We start from the raw sequence: 17099 nt of genomic DNA on the forward strand, positions 1-17099 counted from the left end.
ATTTATTCACGTTAAAAGTATATAATAATACATAAAAAAAAATGTGCACCATTGTAGTTATTCCCTACTATTTATTAGGTCAACATGCTTAAAATTTGAACATGGCAACAACCCGGAACTTCAGGTCATGCTTGATCAAGCTCATATTTTTCATGAGGTTTTTCCTTACTGGCATTTACACATTTACATGTAATGTACTTGGTAATATCACCATCCATTAATTTATTTAAGTAAATATAATTCATTAAAATGTAATAAATAAAATACATTATATTTACACCAAGAATATATATGCACCCCATTAATTAAAAAAATTAATTTTTAACACTTTTTTTAATAATTTTTTTGACATCCTATAATCTTTTTTTGTTAATTTCAATAATTTTACTTTTATATTGTTTTCATATTTTTTTTAAAATGATGTATAATTATTTAATTTTTTTTTTCACTTTAACAAGTTTTTATATTTTTTTGTTTCAATTTAAATATTTAAAATTTATATTATTTTTATGTATCTTTTAGAATATGAAAAAGAAAATAAAATGTGAGCATAAGTTTTAAAAAAAATATATTATCTATTAATCAAATTTTGAGTGCAAATATAATGCACTAAAAAATAGAAACGAACCATGCCAGATCGATCTATTTTGTTAAGAATCTCATTATCTTGTGTTATTTTAATTGGGGAAAAAAAATACTACTAGAATCCATCCATTTAACAGTTTCAAAAACCTAAAACATTGCCCTTCATCTATAGAATCTCACTTTGCCACTTCGCCCGATTAATGATATGCTAATTTGGACAAAAACAAGTCATCTTCAAAAGGACTGAACTGCAAGAAAAGTGAAATATAACCAAAAGCCAATTACAGGTTAACAAGTGAGCATAACACAATAATTTCAATGGTTCAATGTTCTTCCTCCCCCAAACAATTTTAGCACATCCTTTTTTTTCTTTTTTTCTTTTTTGGCCTTCATAGTGACAAAGAACTAATACAGGTCCCTGGCTAGCCGGTAACATTTCCATCTACATCAGCCAGCACAAATGAGGTCAATAAAAATACGGGGAAGCGAGGGAAGAAGACCAACAAATTTCTGGAGGGAATGAAATCCTCTCAAATTTACAGGCCTCTTTTCCTTTTGCCTGATATCCTAAAAAACCAGGAGGCGAAGCAAAGAGGCCAATCCAATTGTATATTCAATGAGAAATGAGATCAAAGTCACCGACCGAAGCACTGGATTCTCTAATGAGCAGTTGGGTAGGATCATGAATGAATAATTAGCAGAAACCAAGGTTGGAGCCCAAAACCACAGCAACAGCATTAACCCCTTTATGATTTCCAGCCATTGCGTCACTAAGCAAGCAAGAACCTGAAAATGTCACTCAATGAAACTATGCCTTCAACTCGCTTACTTCCAGCCTCCACAATAACAAGCCGCCTAACACCTGAAACACACAAGAGAAACGTCACCATAATATTGGATAAGTAAAATCAATACTGGTCTCGAGATGACATTTTGAAATGGATTGTGTCATTCAACATTAAAACCTTTAATTACTAGATATTTTGGCAAATGGACTCCGTAACACAAAAAAAACTGCACATTATGGATAATGTCTAGAGTATCAAACTTAAAGCCAATGTAGAGAAAACCTGACGGCTCCACAAAGTTCGGTAACCCGTGCTCTATAAAAAAAGGACTGATAAACACGTAGTATATAGATTTCTTCAAGTAAAAAATGGACCATAGGACTAAGTTTTGATGCAGGAACAAAACCCTAGTGTCCCAAGTAAAGGAGAGAACAAAATTTCCATTTACGTACACAGACTACTGAACCTCTATGAGAAACATCATAAACTAGAAAGAAAGAAAGAAAGAAAAAAGCAACACAAACGTGCAAATCATGCTTCCAGTGTTCAGTCCAGAAGACAAATTTATGGAAACGTGCAAATCAAAAGGATAAATAATTCTCCTTGATTGGCAGTAATACAAAGATGATCCAAATTTAAGCCCAGATGACATATTTAAGAAAACACGCAAGAAAAAAGGATAACTAATTTACCTGGACTTGCCAATCGCTCCATCACTTTATGCAGTGAATCAGAACGCAAGCACATCTGACATCTCTGACTTCTAGGTTCATAAGGAGTGTATGCATCTTGTCCCAACTGCAGTGCCTACAGAGTACCACAGATATAAAATGTCTTTCTTTGAGGTTTGAAGTGTATTGTTATCATTTCTAAGTCACCCCAGAGAGACTTCAAAACATGCCTTTGTAGTCAATATTATCTTTGACACCACAGTTCATACCTCTCCTTATCTTACAATTTGATTTTAAGACTCAACCAAATTCCATAAAATTGACTTGGAGCAACTAGGTCTAATTATTTGATAAAGGACCTTTTATGCAGCAATCACAGAACTTGGAAAATACACATATCCTGTCAGCTAAAAATGTTGTGTTCCAACATTTCCAGAAGATCAATAAGTTTCTCAGCTAATACAATTATTTACACTGGTATTACAATATAAATGGAGAAGTTAATTTTTATAAGTTACAAAAGTTACCTGATGAATAGTCATTTCATTGAGATTAATATGTGTGTAAGCTCTATCTTTAGCCAAAGCTGTAATGTCACTGCAAGTAACAATTGAAACACTATCATTATCAATGTATCACAACACAATTTTTTTTCTTTTTACTTTTTTTTTAAAAAAAGACAACATAATTTGTAATCAAAGAAACAATTAAGGTTAACAGCCATAACAACTGACCTCCGACAATATATATCCAGCAAAGAGTCATTGTCATCAACTATAGGTATTGAACTTACTTGAGCTGCAGAAAAAGAAAAAAGCACAGTAGGGTAAGAGTTTTAGCAAAATGAAAACATAGTGGCATCACTACCTCAAAATTTGATGTAATCTAATGAAAACGCTAAAAAGTTTCTAAAATGTATATACATGGGGTATGTTCCCCTCCCACACGTAAATTTAAATAGATTAAAACACACCTTCAACTAACAAATTTAGTGCTGAACTAAGAGGAGCACTTGGTCTCAACATAGCTAATGGCCGTCGGTTTGATTCTCCAATTTGGGGAACCCAAGTACCAACACGAATTGCACCAATCGGTAGTTGGAGTATGGGCAATGAATTAGAACAATGCTTAAAATACCTGCAAATACCTGAAAACTAATACCATTTGTAAAGACAAATAAAGAGTGTATTGTATTGTAAACTTTACAGGCATTCTAAACAGCATACATTTTAGTATTCCAGAAAGTGAAGCAAGATGTAACAGTTGTGGAAAAGAACCGTCTTCAGCCGAGGAATTGATAATTGGAACAGTAGCGACCTCATTGTGTAAAATTTTCAGAGCAACATCTTTCAAATTATCATAAGGTCCACCCTGCATAAGAAAAAACATAAAAGAATTGGTGAATAGTTGTTCAGCAATGACAGCCCTGAGGACGTGAAAACAAATTAAATGTTGCTCTGAAAAAATTTACACAATGAAAACATATTATCAATCCTACCTTTACAGGAAAATTAAATGTTGAAAAATGAGACTGAAAATTAATAAAAGAATCGTGAAAACAAATTATCAAACTCATATTTTTTTAACCCAAAAATCCCCCAAACTCGCATAGCAGGCCCAAGTTATCAATAAGAATACTTTTTTTAGTTGCTAGAAGAATGTTGTAATGTTTTCTCATAAAAGTATTCACTCACATGAAATTGAAATTGCAAGACAATATTACCTACTGCCCTAATTCTGGGCTCAGCAATGAATCTACAGCACATGTCTGTTGTGCAACACAACAAACGATAATCTTTATAATTATGCCTACTGAATACACATTGTAAAATTCAAGAAGCAAAATTCTCACATGGACAAGAAGTCTTGGCGATGCTCTCCCATGCTCGTCAACTTGTCCATTCAGATACGCTTTTCCCTCTTTCCAAGCAGATATTGTATGTGTTTCAAGCTCTTCTTCCGTCAGATTAGAACCATGATTCCCAAGCTAAAAGTAACAGTCGAGTTAGTATATAATATAATGTCATTAAAAATTTTAAATGCACAGCCAGAAATAATTTAGGAAACACACATGTCACTGTATTAATTTTTTTAATTAAAAAAAATCTCCAAACAATTCCAGCCATCAAATTATATAGATGGGCGTTTTTTTTTAAAAATAAATACATAAATAATCTAGTGAAAAATCAACTGCACATTTTGCCCATGCCAAATGTGGAAGACCTTCATTTAAGCTTTAACATGTTCTGAAAAGGTGAGAAATGGAATAAAGGAATATTTCAAATAAATAAAAGCACAATGAAGCCTCAATATCATATTTATAGCAAGCCAAATTAGCTGCCAAAAAAAATCCAGAAACAAATATTTCACAATACATCGAGAGTATACTTCATGACATATGGTATTCTCATCTTACCATGTCACACTACCCAACAACAGAATTTGGGAACCTCCAAATTACTTCAGATTTTTTGTTTGTTTTGTAGGAGCAAGAAAGCTTATCCAAGAAATCAACAAAGTTATTTATCAATCTAGAAGAGCTCATAAATAAGAAAAGATCATAGTTCTAGACACGGACATACCTCTCTTAAAATTAATATAAAATCCAATGCGCTAAGAACACCAACAAACTGTCCCCTCGTGAAGTCCCAAAGTGGCGCTAGAGGGATTCCCTGGAAATAACTTAAACTTAGAAAATTCAAACCAAGTGCTTGATCAGCAACAAATAAATACTCGAGAATGTTTCTAAACAAGATTGTGAAACTCGAACAGCAGCACCAATGCTAGCTAAGTGTCTAGTTAAAAGTGGTTTTAGTCATAGGTAAAATCCACAACCATATAAATAATTAGTTCTGTCATTGTTTCCTTAAATTCACACAATTGTGGTGATAAACATAGGTAAAATCGCAAACATCAAAAAGCCTTAAATGATTCCAAAACGAAAGGAAAAAAAAATCCAATATAAATAAATTTCAACCAAATTAAAACCTCCAAAAAAAAGAAAATACCTGCTCATACAATATATGAAATGCTTGCTTCACAGGCAAATTAACATCCAAGGCAACAACCTGAAAGCTAGATAGTTATTGAAACAGAACCTATCCAAAGATAGTTAAACTGGAAAAAGCAACAGAAACAGGTCACATAAAAAGGGCAAATGGAAAAGCATCCAAACCTTGCCTGACTCGGGTAGTAGCTCGTACACAGTGCGTGAAGACAAAAATAGTGAAATACGGTGACGGGAGCCCTGCAAATCAGCCTCTGATATCCTTGGCACTGCTTCAGTCAAGGCACCATCTGTAATTCGAACCTGTGTTGTCACAAAACCAGACAAAATAACACAGCAAAATCAATAGTCAATAATCTCCAATAACTACTGCCCAGAGGAATGCACCTTGTGCTAGATACAAGGTGCAACGAATAAATGAAGAAATGCCAGTTATCACATACATTACTGAATAGCGACTAGAGTACAAAAGAAAACCAGAAATGGTCTATATATCTATATGAGAAAAAAAAATCTCAAGTACAGATCACTTAAAGAGTGTGAGCTAAAATTTTTGCAAAGGTTTATAAAAATTAAAAACCCTATCACTGTCAGCATCCTATATTGTCAATTATACCCTGAAACAAACTAAAAGAAAACCACAAAATCCTAAACTTCCATAGGGGAAGAACATACTACAACAAGCCAATAAGAAGAAAAGTTAGTTATCAATAGTATCTATTAGCTAATTGATAATGATCAGCTCTTACCAAATTCTGGAAGGCTTCAGTATCCACATCCATATTAGGTCCAGGAATATTTACTGGATTAGATAGATAACTAGGGTCTGTAGCCAACAGAATAGTGTTCACTACGCCATACTCGCCACTCACATAAGGTTGGTGCTCATCATGTCGCCATTCTCCATCAACAAAAAACTTATACTGCACACAGGGTATACGATACATACAAACATAAGCCCTCCAATTTAAAATGCATTAATAGTATCATTAATTTGAAACTCTGCACCTCACCTAACCCTACACGACGAATAAAATACCATAATAATTGCTATGTAGGTACCCAAGAGGGACTTGAACCTCGGACCTCGTGGGAGCATCCCTCTTGAGTTGCATTATTATTATTATTATTATTGCATCCATAGTTTCCACGATTCTATAATAAGGTCAGTAGGTTACTGAATATTACAGCTAAGTTCATAGTTTTTAAATGGAATTTTATAACTTTAACATGGCAGTGACCAATTAAAGCACCATTTCAATATGCCATACCAAATTACTCAAATGACAACAATGTCATTATACTGTATTTAGGGTGCATGTCATGAGTAGAATTACATGTTGTCACCAAATCAAGGATCTGAATCACCAACTAAGTGGTAATCAAAATCCATTAAATCACTATAAAATTAAATGCATACAGCATACTTTTTAACACTGTTCTCCAAACCAATATGATAAACTAACCTGGTGGTATCCAGGCAATAGGCTGTATATAGCCTGGAAAACGGTGGGGCAACCCTCCACTGGTGTCATAGGAACAAGCTCAGACCACCTTTACAAAATGAAAAGCCCATCAGAATTTAAATTCTTTTTTTTCTTTTTCCTTTTTTGTGTTCCTTCTCAATTTGCATGATCACTAGACCAGAATGAGTAAGCTCATTTGGTAAAATCAAGTTCAATTCAATTCTCTTACCGTGTGAAAGAACCACTGAGAAAAACACTCCTACCCCCATAGGGCCACACGAACCGCATTGGAATAAGCACTGGGCCTGGAACGCCAACAACATCCCGTGCAGCATCCATGTTTGCAGAAAATATTTGCCTCAATAAATTCCCAAAAACTCACCACCCACCAAGGAAAAAAAAATTCTTCAACATCAAAGCTTTACTTATTGCCTGTCAAATCAAATTGCCTGTCAAAAAAAATTCATGCCCTTGCCCTGGAAAAGAATTAAAATAACAAGAAGCCCAAATAACTAAAATTACTCTATAATTAACCCAACAAAGCAAAATAAGAAAAACCCAATTCAACTAAAAATCTTAAAATCAAATAGAAACTGAGGTAACTACTTACAAGTTAATGAAAATCATCGGTCAAAACCCTAACCCTAAAAAAATGTTGGAATTTGGGAAGAATGACTGAAAATGCGAGTAGAACTGTAATCGAATTCGAAACCCTAAGGAAGCCAAAATCGAATATAAGTAAATTAAGGGGAGAAAAACAGAATGAAATGAGATTAAATGGTGGGTGAGGAAACCGAGAGGAGTTGCGATACGATCGAATCTAATTTCGAACCCTAAAAAGACAGAAAGCTCCGATAGAGATGGTTTAGAAATAAACATAATAATAAAATAAAAAGTAAAAATAAAAATTACGAGTTTGATTATCTATTTTATATTATTTTTGGGGGTTATTTTTTAAATATTAAAAGTTTAGGACCATATGTAAATTTACAAAATCTTAAGGGAGAAACTAATAAAATTTTTGTTTCTAGATTGGTTCGTTTTGGTAGTAACGGTAGTTGTTGGTGGTACGAGAACCGGACGCACGTGCGGCTGGTTTTGTGGGAACCGGAGAAAACTAACCGGACTGGAACGAACCATCTTTATTATTATAAATAATAATTATATGTTTTTTTGGGGTCAAATATTAATTATATTTCTAATATTATGTGAATATAAAATTCTAATTAATATTTTTTTTCTTTTACAAATTTGATGGGTTAATTTTATATATTTTGTACCAGAATATACTTAGGCTTCATTCCTATTCTTTGTATTTTTTTAGTAATATTTTCTACTTGTTGTTCTAAATAAATAACGTTTATTTCAAATGTTAGGTTTTCTAACACTTGAATAATTTTATGTGAGTTGACCATGTCTCTAATTAATAGCTTTAAAAAAAATTAAAAGTCTATCCATATATATACATATTTATTTATATCATCATATATAAATTTGTGAAATATCTCATGACAAAATAATAAATACCTTATTTATATAAATTAATTTTTTAAAAGCCTATCCATAAATATATTTTACATGCCGAAATCTAGTTTTTATGTCTTCTAAGTAGAAATTAATGTGCTTGATAAAAAACATCTTGACCATTAAATTTTATTTTGATACATTAAAAGCGAAATCTCTATGATATTAAATTCAAACCCTCCTTCAATAAATTGAAGCGTGTATCTTTGAAAGATAATTTAAATTGGTAATATATTCAGTTTTATTAATAGTTACACTTTACCTTTAAATATGATAAATACCATCTCTATTCTAAAAAAAAACATTTTATCAAATATCAAAATTTCCGAAATGCAAAACCAATATTCTTATATATAAAAATTTTATAGTGAGGGCGCTATTTTGTCCCTACCAGTAGGAGCGTCTCTGTTTTTAGCACATGGAGAAGTTATAACCCAATTTTTTTTATATGGTCGTGTAAATTGTAGTTATAGAAGACATCTTACTAATTTTTAAGAAAATTAGAATAATTTACGGTGCCGAAAACATGATTAAAACAATCAGTTGCACTCGTGCTTTTTTTTTATCCATGTGCAACTAACTATTTTGAAATCTATTTTTCGGTATTATAAATTATTTAAAATTTCTCGAAAATTGGTGGGATACCTACTATAACTATAAAGTACATCGTCATATAAAAAAATTAAGTTATATTTTCTTCACGTATCGAAAACAAAGACGTTCCTACCGATAAAGACAAAAGTAGTGCTACCACTATAGAATTTCCATATATATTGTTATAAACTTTAGTGAACAGTTTTAGCATGAGGGTGATATTTTAAAAAATTTAGTGATACCTAAATACTACTAGGATTACAATTGAATTTTTCTAAAAGAAAAAGTCAAATTTAGTATTTAGTTCAAATATAGAAGACTAAAATGATATTTTCTTTTTTGAAACCTAAACTTTTTCTTTTTGTATATTTAAAAAATGGGATACTGGCGACAAAAGTACTCATTCATATTAAAAACTTGTGATTTAGTACCAAATTTTTAATTTTGTGGAAAAAATATTCAATGTCTACTTTCGTTTATCTCCATTGGTACCTAGTGTAATTCTGTCTAATAATGTACCCGTGTAACGTACATTTATTCAGTATTTAAAGCCCTTTATTTTAAAAAGTGAATAAATGTGTGAAAAATTAACTAAAACAAATAAATAAAAGTTAAAACCATTTCAAAACAAAACTAACAAAAAAAGGAAAAGGAGGAGAAGTTAGGAATACAAAGAGCAGTGTGCAAAAAATGGAGGGTGAAAGTTCATATTTTTCTACTGGATCAAAAGCCAAGGTTGGAGAATTTAGGGGTGGGAATCGTAATCGAGTGCCAGTCTGTGAATGTGGCTTTGATAGTTGTAATGTCCCAAAAATGCTAATAGGGTTTAGTACCTTGATTAGCATGCCGGGAGGACATAATTGGATATATGTGTGATTAATTGATTAAATGTGTGACTATGTGACATGCATGATTTATATGATAATATGAATATATTTATATGCATGTTTATGAGTATTAAATATGCATGTAGGCCCGTTCTTATTTATAATGGCATATTTGTAATTTTGGCCCGTTAAGGGCATAAATGTGATTATATGTGTTAAATAGTTGGGACCACATTAATATATAGATATATTCGCAGTATACGGCTCAAGGCGATCCTAGTGAGTGGATTAATGGTATAGTCACACTACTACAAAATACTCTTTACGGGACACATTTTTAGGACACGCACATAAATGCAAGTCCTTAAAAATATTTATGGAGTTTTTAGGACACTCATTGAGAGTCCTGAAAAAACACAATTTAAGACTTGCAATGAGTGTCCTAAAAAAATAAGTAAGTCCTAAAAAAATATGGGCTAAAAAATGAGTATTTTACTTAACAATTTTAAAGACTTGCTTTGGGAGTCCTTAATACTCTCGAGTCCTAAAAACACCTGAGCTGAAAAATTAGGAATGGTGGCTTTTAAGGACTTGCTTTGCGAGTCCTAAAAGAGTATTAAGGGCTCCTAAAACAAGTCCTTAAAATTGTTAAGTAAAAGAGCATAAAACCACTTATTGTTTAACATATTTATAAAATTAGTATTAGTTAAAAATAAATTGTTTTATTGATTGGAAAAATATTTTAAAATAATTTTAATATATAAATTTACTAGTTATAATTTTTATAATATATGGCATTATTTATTTATTTAAAATTTATATGAAAATTAAAAAAATATTAATAAAAATTAATTAATATATTTTTAAAATAAAGTTAATTAAAGTGCACTTTTACCTAGTATTTAAATTAAATAGCAATTTAAATTTTAAATAACAATTATTATAAGTTTGAAAAGAATTTGTATAGTTGTGATTTTTAAAATTATTTTTTTATAGTATTAGGAGTATAAAATTGGGAGTTTTATAATCACATTTTTTTTATCTAAATAATATAATTTGATTTTTATTTATAAAATAAAAAATATATACATATACCCAAATCCCTTTCTCCCACCCGATCCTTATACTTTCATTTCTCCCTCACTTTATCGCATTTTTTCTGCTAGGCCCGAACGACAACGGCAGGGGCTTGGGGAATGGTGGTCGACGGCGGCAAGGGGGTCGGGCTGTTCGGCGACAGGGGGCTCGGGGCTGGGCTCGACAGCAACGACTGGTGGCTCAGGGCTGGGCTCGACAGCAACGACTGGTGGCTCGAGGGCTGGGCTCGACGACGGGTGGGGGGGTCTCAGGTCTGGGCTCGACGGCGCAAGGGCTGGGCAGGACGTGGAGGCTTGGGGGCTCGTTGGGGCTGGACGGCGCGGAGGCTTGGTGGCTCGTTGGGGCTTGGTGGCCCATTCTCCGCCACGTGCAGAAGCCTCCAGGCTCTACTTTTGGACAACTAAATGATTGTTGGGGCATTGAACAATCTGAGGTATGCCCCTTAATCTGTCGCAGCTGGTGGAGCGGTGGCCTCGCAGGGGTCACGATGGTGGTCTATGTTCTAAGTATGCTTTCTTTGCCAATTTTTTTTTCCATATGTATATAGATTTGAGAAATATATGTATAAATATTATATATATGAATAGATTTATAATGCCTATATATTCTGTTTTGTAAGGTTTCGTATGAAGTTGTTTGGAGGCTTTGATGTATTCCAATTATTTGGCTTGGTGTATTTTGAGATTTGGGATTCGTTGGCTTGGTGGCTGTGTGATTTGGGATTTAAATTTTTGCTTGTTTATCTTAAAATTTTCTTGTAACTCTAGGAAATTTTCGGGTTAGTTTCTGATATTATCTTTTGGATGTTTTTTGTCTTGAGCTGGAAAGTAGTGTAAGGAAACTAGGGCATATGGATCTCTTAAACTAATGGTTGGTGCTCTTCAAGTGTTTGAGAAATTGATGCAAAGAAACTACAGAATGTGATTTAATGAAACTATGAGTGATTCTAGTTTTTGTGTGCTCAAATTACTACTGCCTTTTGTTATTATTATTGTTAGATGATTAAATATAATATATATTTATAATTATTTTGCTACTGAGTACTCTCAGTCATCATATGGACAGTTCAAATCCTGCCTTTGGAAGCAGTGGTGGACATATTGACGAAGTCCTGATTATAATCTTGTTAGATATTTCTTCACGTTGGCTTGTGCTCTCATGCTTGGAACCATTTTTTGGAAGGTTGGAACCAAAAGGTTAGTTCCGACTTGTCAGATTACATTTCTTAATTTCTATATGTTGGATACAAAAGGTGCTTACATGTTACTTTTTTTATCATATGATCAGGGAGAGCTCGACTGATCTGATTATGGTTATTGGTGCCATGTATGCTTCCGTGACGTTTTTGGGAATTAACAACTGCTCAACTGTACAACCTATAGTAGCCATTGAGAGAATTGTATTCTATCGTGAAAGAGCCGCTGGAATGTACTCTGCTTTGCCTTATGCCTTGGCACAGGTGAGTTTACCATAGTATAATGTTAGTTCAAGATTTAAATTATATAAACTTTGTCTCTAAACAAGCCCATTGACTGATGTTTGATCCCATTAACTTGCAGATGCTTACTGAAATACCATCTAGCTTTTTCTAAATTTTGTTTGACCAAAAGTTTTGATATCTTTTTTTTTATTTAGGTTTCTTATTTATTTGTATGTGATGATTTATTTGCAATAAGTTGTTTGATTTAGTTTTGAAAGTTAGCTTTCTTAGCATTAATTTAGTTATGAGTATATATATGCACTCTTGTATCTATTGGGTTCTCTTTTTATGATGCAAATCAGGTATTTGTGATATTGGATTTTGAAGTGTGATGTGTGAAATTTATGCAAGTTTCCCTTACTACAGTAGCTAGTGACGGCTTGGGGAAGATTAGAAAAGTGTGAACTGGATAATTATGGGTAGAGTTATAGTCAACAAAAAAAATGAAAGTCAGATATTTTTATGGTCTCTGTAACTCAACTAAGTTGAATTTTATTTATTGTATTTTTGGATAGGCTTTTGGGCCCTAGCAATATCTAAAAGAGCAAAAAAGTGCGTCTGTATAAAGGAAGTTGAAGAGCTATGGAAGCAGGTATAAGTATAACTTAGTACTCTTTTCATGTTAACCTTTTCATCTCTTTTTTTTTTTTAATCTTTAAGAAGTTGTTCAGGGAAATGTTTTTCAAATAAATGAGGTGTTGCTTTCTATTAGACAATTTTTTTCCATTAAGGATTTTTGAAACCATTTCAATAAAAATTGACCCCTAGTCTAGTTCATCATCCATGATTTATGAGTTACATGGCATTATATCAAAATATTTATTCAAATCTAACGTAGCTCTTGATATCCATTTTTAAACTTAGAGTGGATAATGTCTGAGTTTGTCTCTTAACAATAGAACTAGTAATTGATTTGGTAATTATGTTTTCCTTTTGATCAAATGAAGGAATGTGTATGTGTTTATTCTCTAATTGCTTCAGTATTACACTTTAGTAGAGTTCGAATATCTTAAATATTCATCCGTAGTGAAGTAGGTTCTGAGAATTCGGTGTGTTGTGGTGATAACGGAAGATTGAGAACTTGCATGTCTTAGTGAAGTAGGTTCTGAGAATTTTGTGTGCTGCGGTGATATATGGATGAAAACATGTGTGTTGTTTGATTTGTTTGACATGTTGGTGTTGATTGTGACAGATGGCTAGGCTAGTAAATTAAGGGATATGCTGTCCGATTTTCTATAGATTTTTTTGTACTTAGTTTTATGTGGAAATATGAAAAAGATGACTGCCACAATGATAAATTTGTGATCCAGATATTTAACATTTGACGGTCTAATTAATAATTAAGTTGATTATGGAATTTTAAATACATACTTAGATCTGAGATAAATTTTTAATTACTAGAATAGGCTAAAAAAATTATGTTTAGTTGAAACCCACTATACATCCAAGATAGGATTCAAATTAGTGATGTTTTTTTCTTAATTAATCAAGTAATTAAGTAGTACTAATGTCTTATCACTTAAGCTCCTTCCCACTTGAACCATAACATCATAATAAATAATAAGCCGGCATTAAAGTTTTAACGAAACTAGAGATTAAGAGGTGGATTATGATTAAAAGGGTCTCTTGAAAGATGCTTAATTAGATGCTTAATTTAGTCAAAACTATTTGATTTGAATGCAATTTGCGTAGCTTAATTATGCATTTTCATTTTGATTTGATTGTTAAAAGCCAAATGATGATGATGATGTGTGCATTGTTTTTTTTTGTTTAGTTATTATTTTATTTTATTTTTATTGTATTATCATATTGCAAAATAGAGAAAGATAGATGAGATTTGTGGCTTTGACATGAGTCAAATATATGAGAAAAAAGATAAATATATTATAATACAATTCTATCATTTCTTAATACTAATACTAATAATAATAATAATAAAATCAATGCTATCACGAAGTTTTGGCAAATTAACAAATTATTTTTCAATTCTTTTTTTAGAAGATATACATGCTAATTAATAACAATTGATGGAGCTAAAAGTTTTTCTTAAGGGACTAATTGCATTTAAAAAAATGAGACTTTTTTTTAACAATTTTTCATAAAATTTTATGTTAATATCTATTTTGTTTACAAATTTAAAATACAAAGAGAAAATTAGGAGCAGTTGAGCCCCCAAACTTAGTAAGTACCGAATTATATTACAAAGTTATAACAAAATTAAATAGTAAAATTATTAAAATTTTGTTACAAATTTAGTTTGCTATTGTGCAATGGAGACTAAATGAGGTCTGTCAAAGATTGGAGCATGATCTTGTGATCCAAAGTTTTAATGGTATATTTTTTGTATTGTGCAACTAGTTTTTTTGGTGTATTTTGTGACAGATTTTTAGTGTATTTTGTTAACTAAGTTGAATGGATTAATATGGTAGATTTATGGTCTATTTTGTTGCTGATTTTGGTGTAGTTTGCTACTGTTTTGAAATACCTCTATGTACTGGATAAATAACATTTTATGAAATAGTACTATCTAACAAGATATTGTTTGCTCCTTGACTATATGAATACCTATAATGATAATGATAGCTTAATTCTCACATTTATTATATATATTTATAATTATTGTGTTTGTCTACTTATTTATAAGTTTGAATTATAATATATTTATAATCAAATAACTTTTTTATAATGTGCAGGTCTATATTGAGATGCATTTCTTTGGCGCAATACTAGACAACATTGACAGTTGAAGTTTTTAGAATAAAAAATATATTTCACTAACATTGTATACATTTCTTGTTTAATATTTGGTGATGATAAAATTTGATTGTAGTATAAACTATCATGTAATATGATTTTGTAAGCCGAGTAGACTAAATACTGAAATGATATTTTTGAGTAATTAATAAAAAAATATTTTGTTGTATTTTCTTTTGAAATTTTAGAAATCTAACATATATAATACATTTTGGACACTCAAATGGATATATTTTTTCTAAATCAAAATGAAAATTGTAGCTGCATTTTAAAAAAAAAATTACTTTTAAGGGCATGCAAAGCAAGTCCTAAAAAATTTCTTAAAGCACTAAAAAAAACTTTTTAGGACTCGCAATGCGAGTCCTAAAAACTTAATTAAAGGCACTCAACCAGATTTTTTAGGACTCGCACCAGATTTTTTAGGACTCACGTTGCGAGTCCTGAAAATGTTCTTTTAGGACTCGCGCTAAAAACTTAATTAAAGGCACTCTACTAGATTTTTTAGGACTCGCAATGCTAGTCCTAAAAATCTTTTTTTGTAGTAGTGTCACAATGGGGTTTAATCCCTGGCTCGGGGTGAGCCTAGGGGTATTTTGGGGAATTCAACATATATTTGGGATTTATCGAGTAACGAGTAAATATTTGGTGATTAGTTGGGCATGTCGGGATTAATTGGGAATTTGTAGGACAACTCAAGGAATTAGAGATAAACGGGACAAATGACCATTTTGCCCTTAAGGGAAACAAAAGGGTTGAGTTGTCTTGAGGGGTATTTTGGTCTTTTGGTTAAAAGGTATACTCAGCTGAGATTCTAGGAAACAATCAGAACCACTAGAAATTTCTCAAACTCTCAGCATTCTCACTCACGTTCTCTTTCTCCCTCTCTTGTGCTTAAGGGAGCTTTGAAGGAGAAAACTTAAGGAATTAAGCTTGAGGGCTGGGGAATTAAGGCTAGAACTTTGAGGTGCAGCTCAGGGACATCGTTAGCATCATCAAGGTAATGTTTGAATTTCAATTGTTGGGTGGAATTCTCTTGTTAAGATAGGTGTTCTTAAGCCTTTAGGTTTCAAAGAGGTTTTGATGAATTTTGGGTTTTGACAAGGATTTTGGTTAGAATTTTAGGAGGTTATGGTGATCTGAGTAGGCTATTGTGATATAGTGATCGAATTTTGATTTTGGTGTATGTTAGGTTAGAGTTTTGATGAATTAAGCTGGGGAAAAATGCAGAGAAACCCAGGGATTTCTGGGTTCACGGGGGCACGTAGTGACCCAGTTCATGGGCGTCGCGACCTACGTGCCCCAGAAAACCCTGGGGGGCTTGCTGACTTGTGGGTGCGCTGCGGCCCTAGAGAGAAAGTCGCGGCTCGCCTCCCCCTAGGACAAGAGGCTGGCACCTCTGACTTGGGGCGCGCTGTGACCCTTAGGGCCAGGTCACGGCCTGCCTAGGCAGCCATAGCCAATATTGTTTTTTTAGGCATGGGGACTTAAACCTAAGCGCTCGGGACGAATTCTACTACCCGGTTTAGTAGAATTCGAGATCCCAAAGGCTAGTATATGATTCCAAAGCATTTAATTGGATTAGATTTAGATAGTTATCCATTGTCGCTTGTGACTAGGGTTACCGTTAAGGCTCGGGATTGAGGATAATGCTCGGGGCCGCTCCACATCCTCTGCTCAAGACTTGAGGTAAGAAAACTGCACCCAATTTGTGGATGGGACTGAGATTCCCTGTAAATGAACATATGTGTTCTGCAACCTATATATGTTATGTGTGATGTGAAGTATAACCTAAGGGAGCGGGACTAATGTTAAACGTACTGAACGCAGCTCGACCTAAGCGAGCCGAGATCAGCTAAATAACCAGAGGGCTCGGCCTAAAGGCACCAACACCTAAATATTTGTATTAAAGATTGAATTATATGTTTACTGTTGCCTAACTTATTGCTTGTACTTTGTTGTTGGTTGAACAAGTTGATCTAAAGTTTACTATGCACTTTCTGTTGTTATCTATGCTTGTTGATTAAAGTTTTTTGGCTAAGCCTTGGCTCAAGGGTGCTACGTGGTGCAGGTAAAGGCAAGGGAAAGCTGAACTAACCATGAGTTAGAGAGCTTTAGGGGCGAAGTGTACATCAGCAGCTGCTCGACCTCCACGGCCGAGGGAATTACAGGGACTAGAGCTCAAACTTGTATTTTGCCATTAAGACTATCTACTGTTGTATTAACTTTTGTGGGTTGTATCCGCCATGTAAACCTTATTTTTTTGGATCCCATGTATCAAACTCTTATTTTAATGAAAATCAACCAT

At 32.8% G+C, this 17099-nt stretch overlaps 2 protein-coding genes across 5 annotated transcripts; one reads left to right on the plus strand and one right to left on the minus strand.

Annotated features, from left to right (window-relative positions):
- Positions 1 to 829: 829 nt before the first annotated feature.
- LOC133819380 (sucrose nonfermenting 4-like protein) lies at positions 830 to 7418 on the minus strand. Of its 3 annotated transcripts, none has more exons than XM_062252611.1 (14): positions 7128 to 7418; positions 6747 to 6949; positions 6518 to 6605; positions 5801 to 5974; positions 5220 to 5354; positions 5053 to 5112; positions 4627 to 4716; positions 3897 to 4031; positions 3271 to 3415; positions 3018 to 3191; positions 2779 to 2842; positions 2572 to 2641; positions 2066 to 2180; positions 830 to 1447 (listed from the first exon to the last, which is right to left on the minus strand). In XM_062252611.1, exons 2-14 carry the CDS (start codon positions 6854 to 6856, stop codon positions 1356 to 1358), a joined length of 1452 nt encoding a protein of 483 aa, XP_062108595.1. In that variant the 5' UTR covers positions 6857 to 6949; positions 7128 to 7418; the 3' UTR covers positions 830 to 1355. The 3 variants fall into 3 exon arrangements, with proteins under 3 accessions (XP_062108595.1, XP_062108597.1, XP_062108596.1); XM_062252613.1 differs by having other exon boundaries at positions 6747 to 6966; XM_062252612.1 differs by having other exon boundaries at positions 6747 to 6993.
- Positions 7419 to 11434: 4016 nt separating this feature from the next.
- Positions 11435 to 14963, plus strand: LOC133819381 (ABC transporter G family member 29-like). 2 transcript variants are annotated; one of them, XM_062252614.1, is made up of 3 exons: positions 11435 to 11756; positions 11848 to 12019; positions 14734 to 14963. In XM_062252614.1, the coding sequence occupies exons 1-3, from the start codon at positions 11719 to 11721 to the stop codon at positions 14785 to 14787; spliced, it is 264 nt and encodes an 87-aa protein (XP_062108598.1). In that variant the 5' UTR covers positions 11435 to 11718; the 3' UTR covers positions 14788 to 14963. The 2 variants fall into 2 exon arrangements, 1 of the variants encoding a protein (XP_062108598.1); XR_009886330.1 differs by lacking the exons at positions 11435 to 11756; positions 14734 to 14963 and adding an exon at positions 12120 to 12138 and having other exon boundaries at positions 11763 to 12019.
- The last annotated feature ends 2136 nt before the right edge of the window (positions 14964 to 17099 follow it).

Source organism: Humulus lupulus, chromosome 2 (assembly GCF_963169125.1).
Source record: "Humulus lupulus chromosome 2, drHumLupu1.1, whole genome shotgun sequence".
Lineage (NCBI taxonomy): Eukaryota > Viridiplantae > Streptophyta > Magnoliopsida > Rosales > Cannabaceae > Humulus > Humulus lupulus.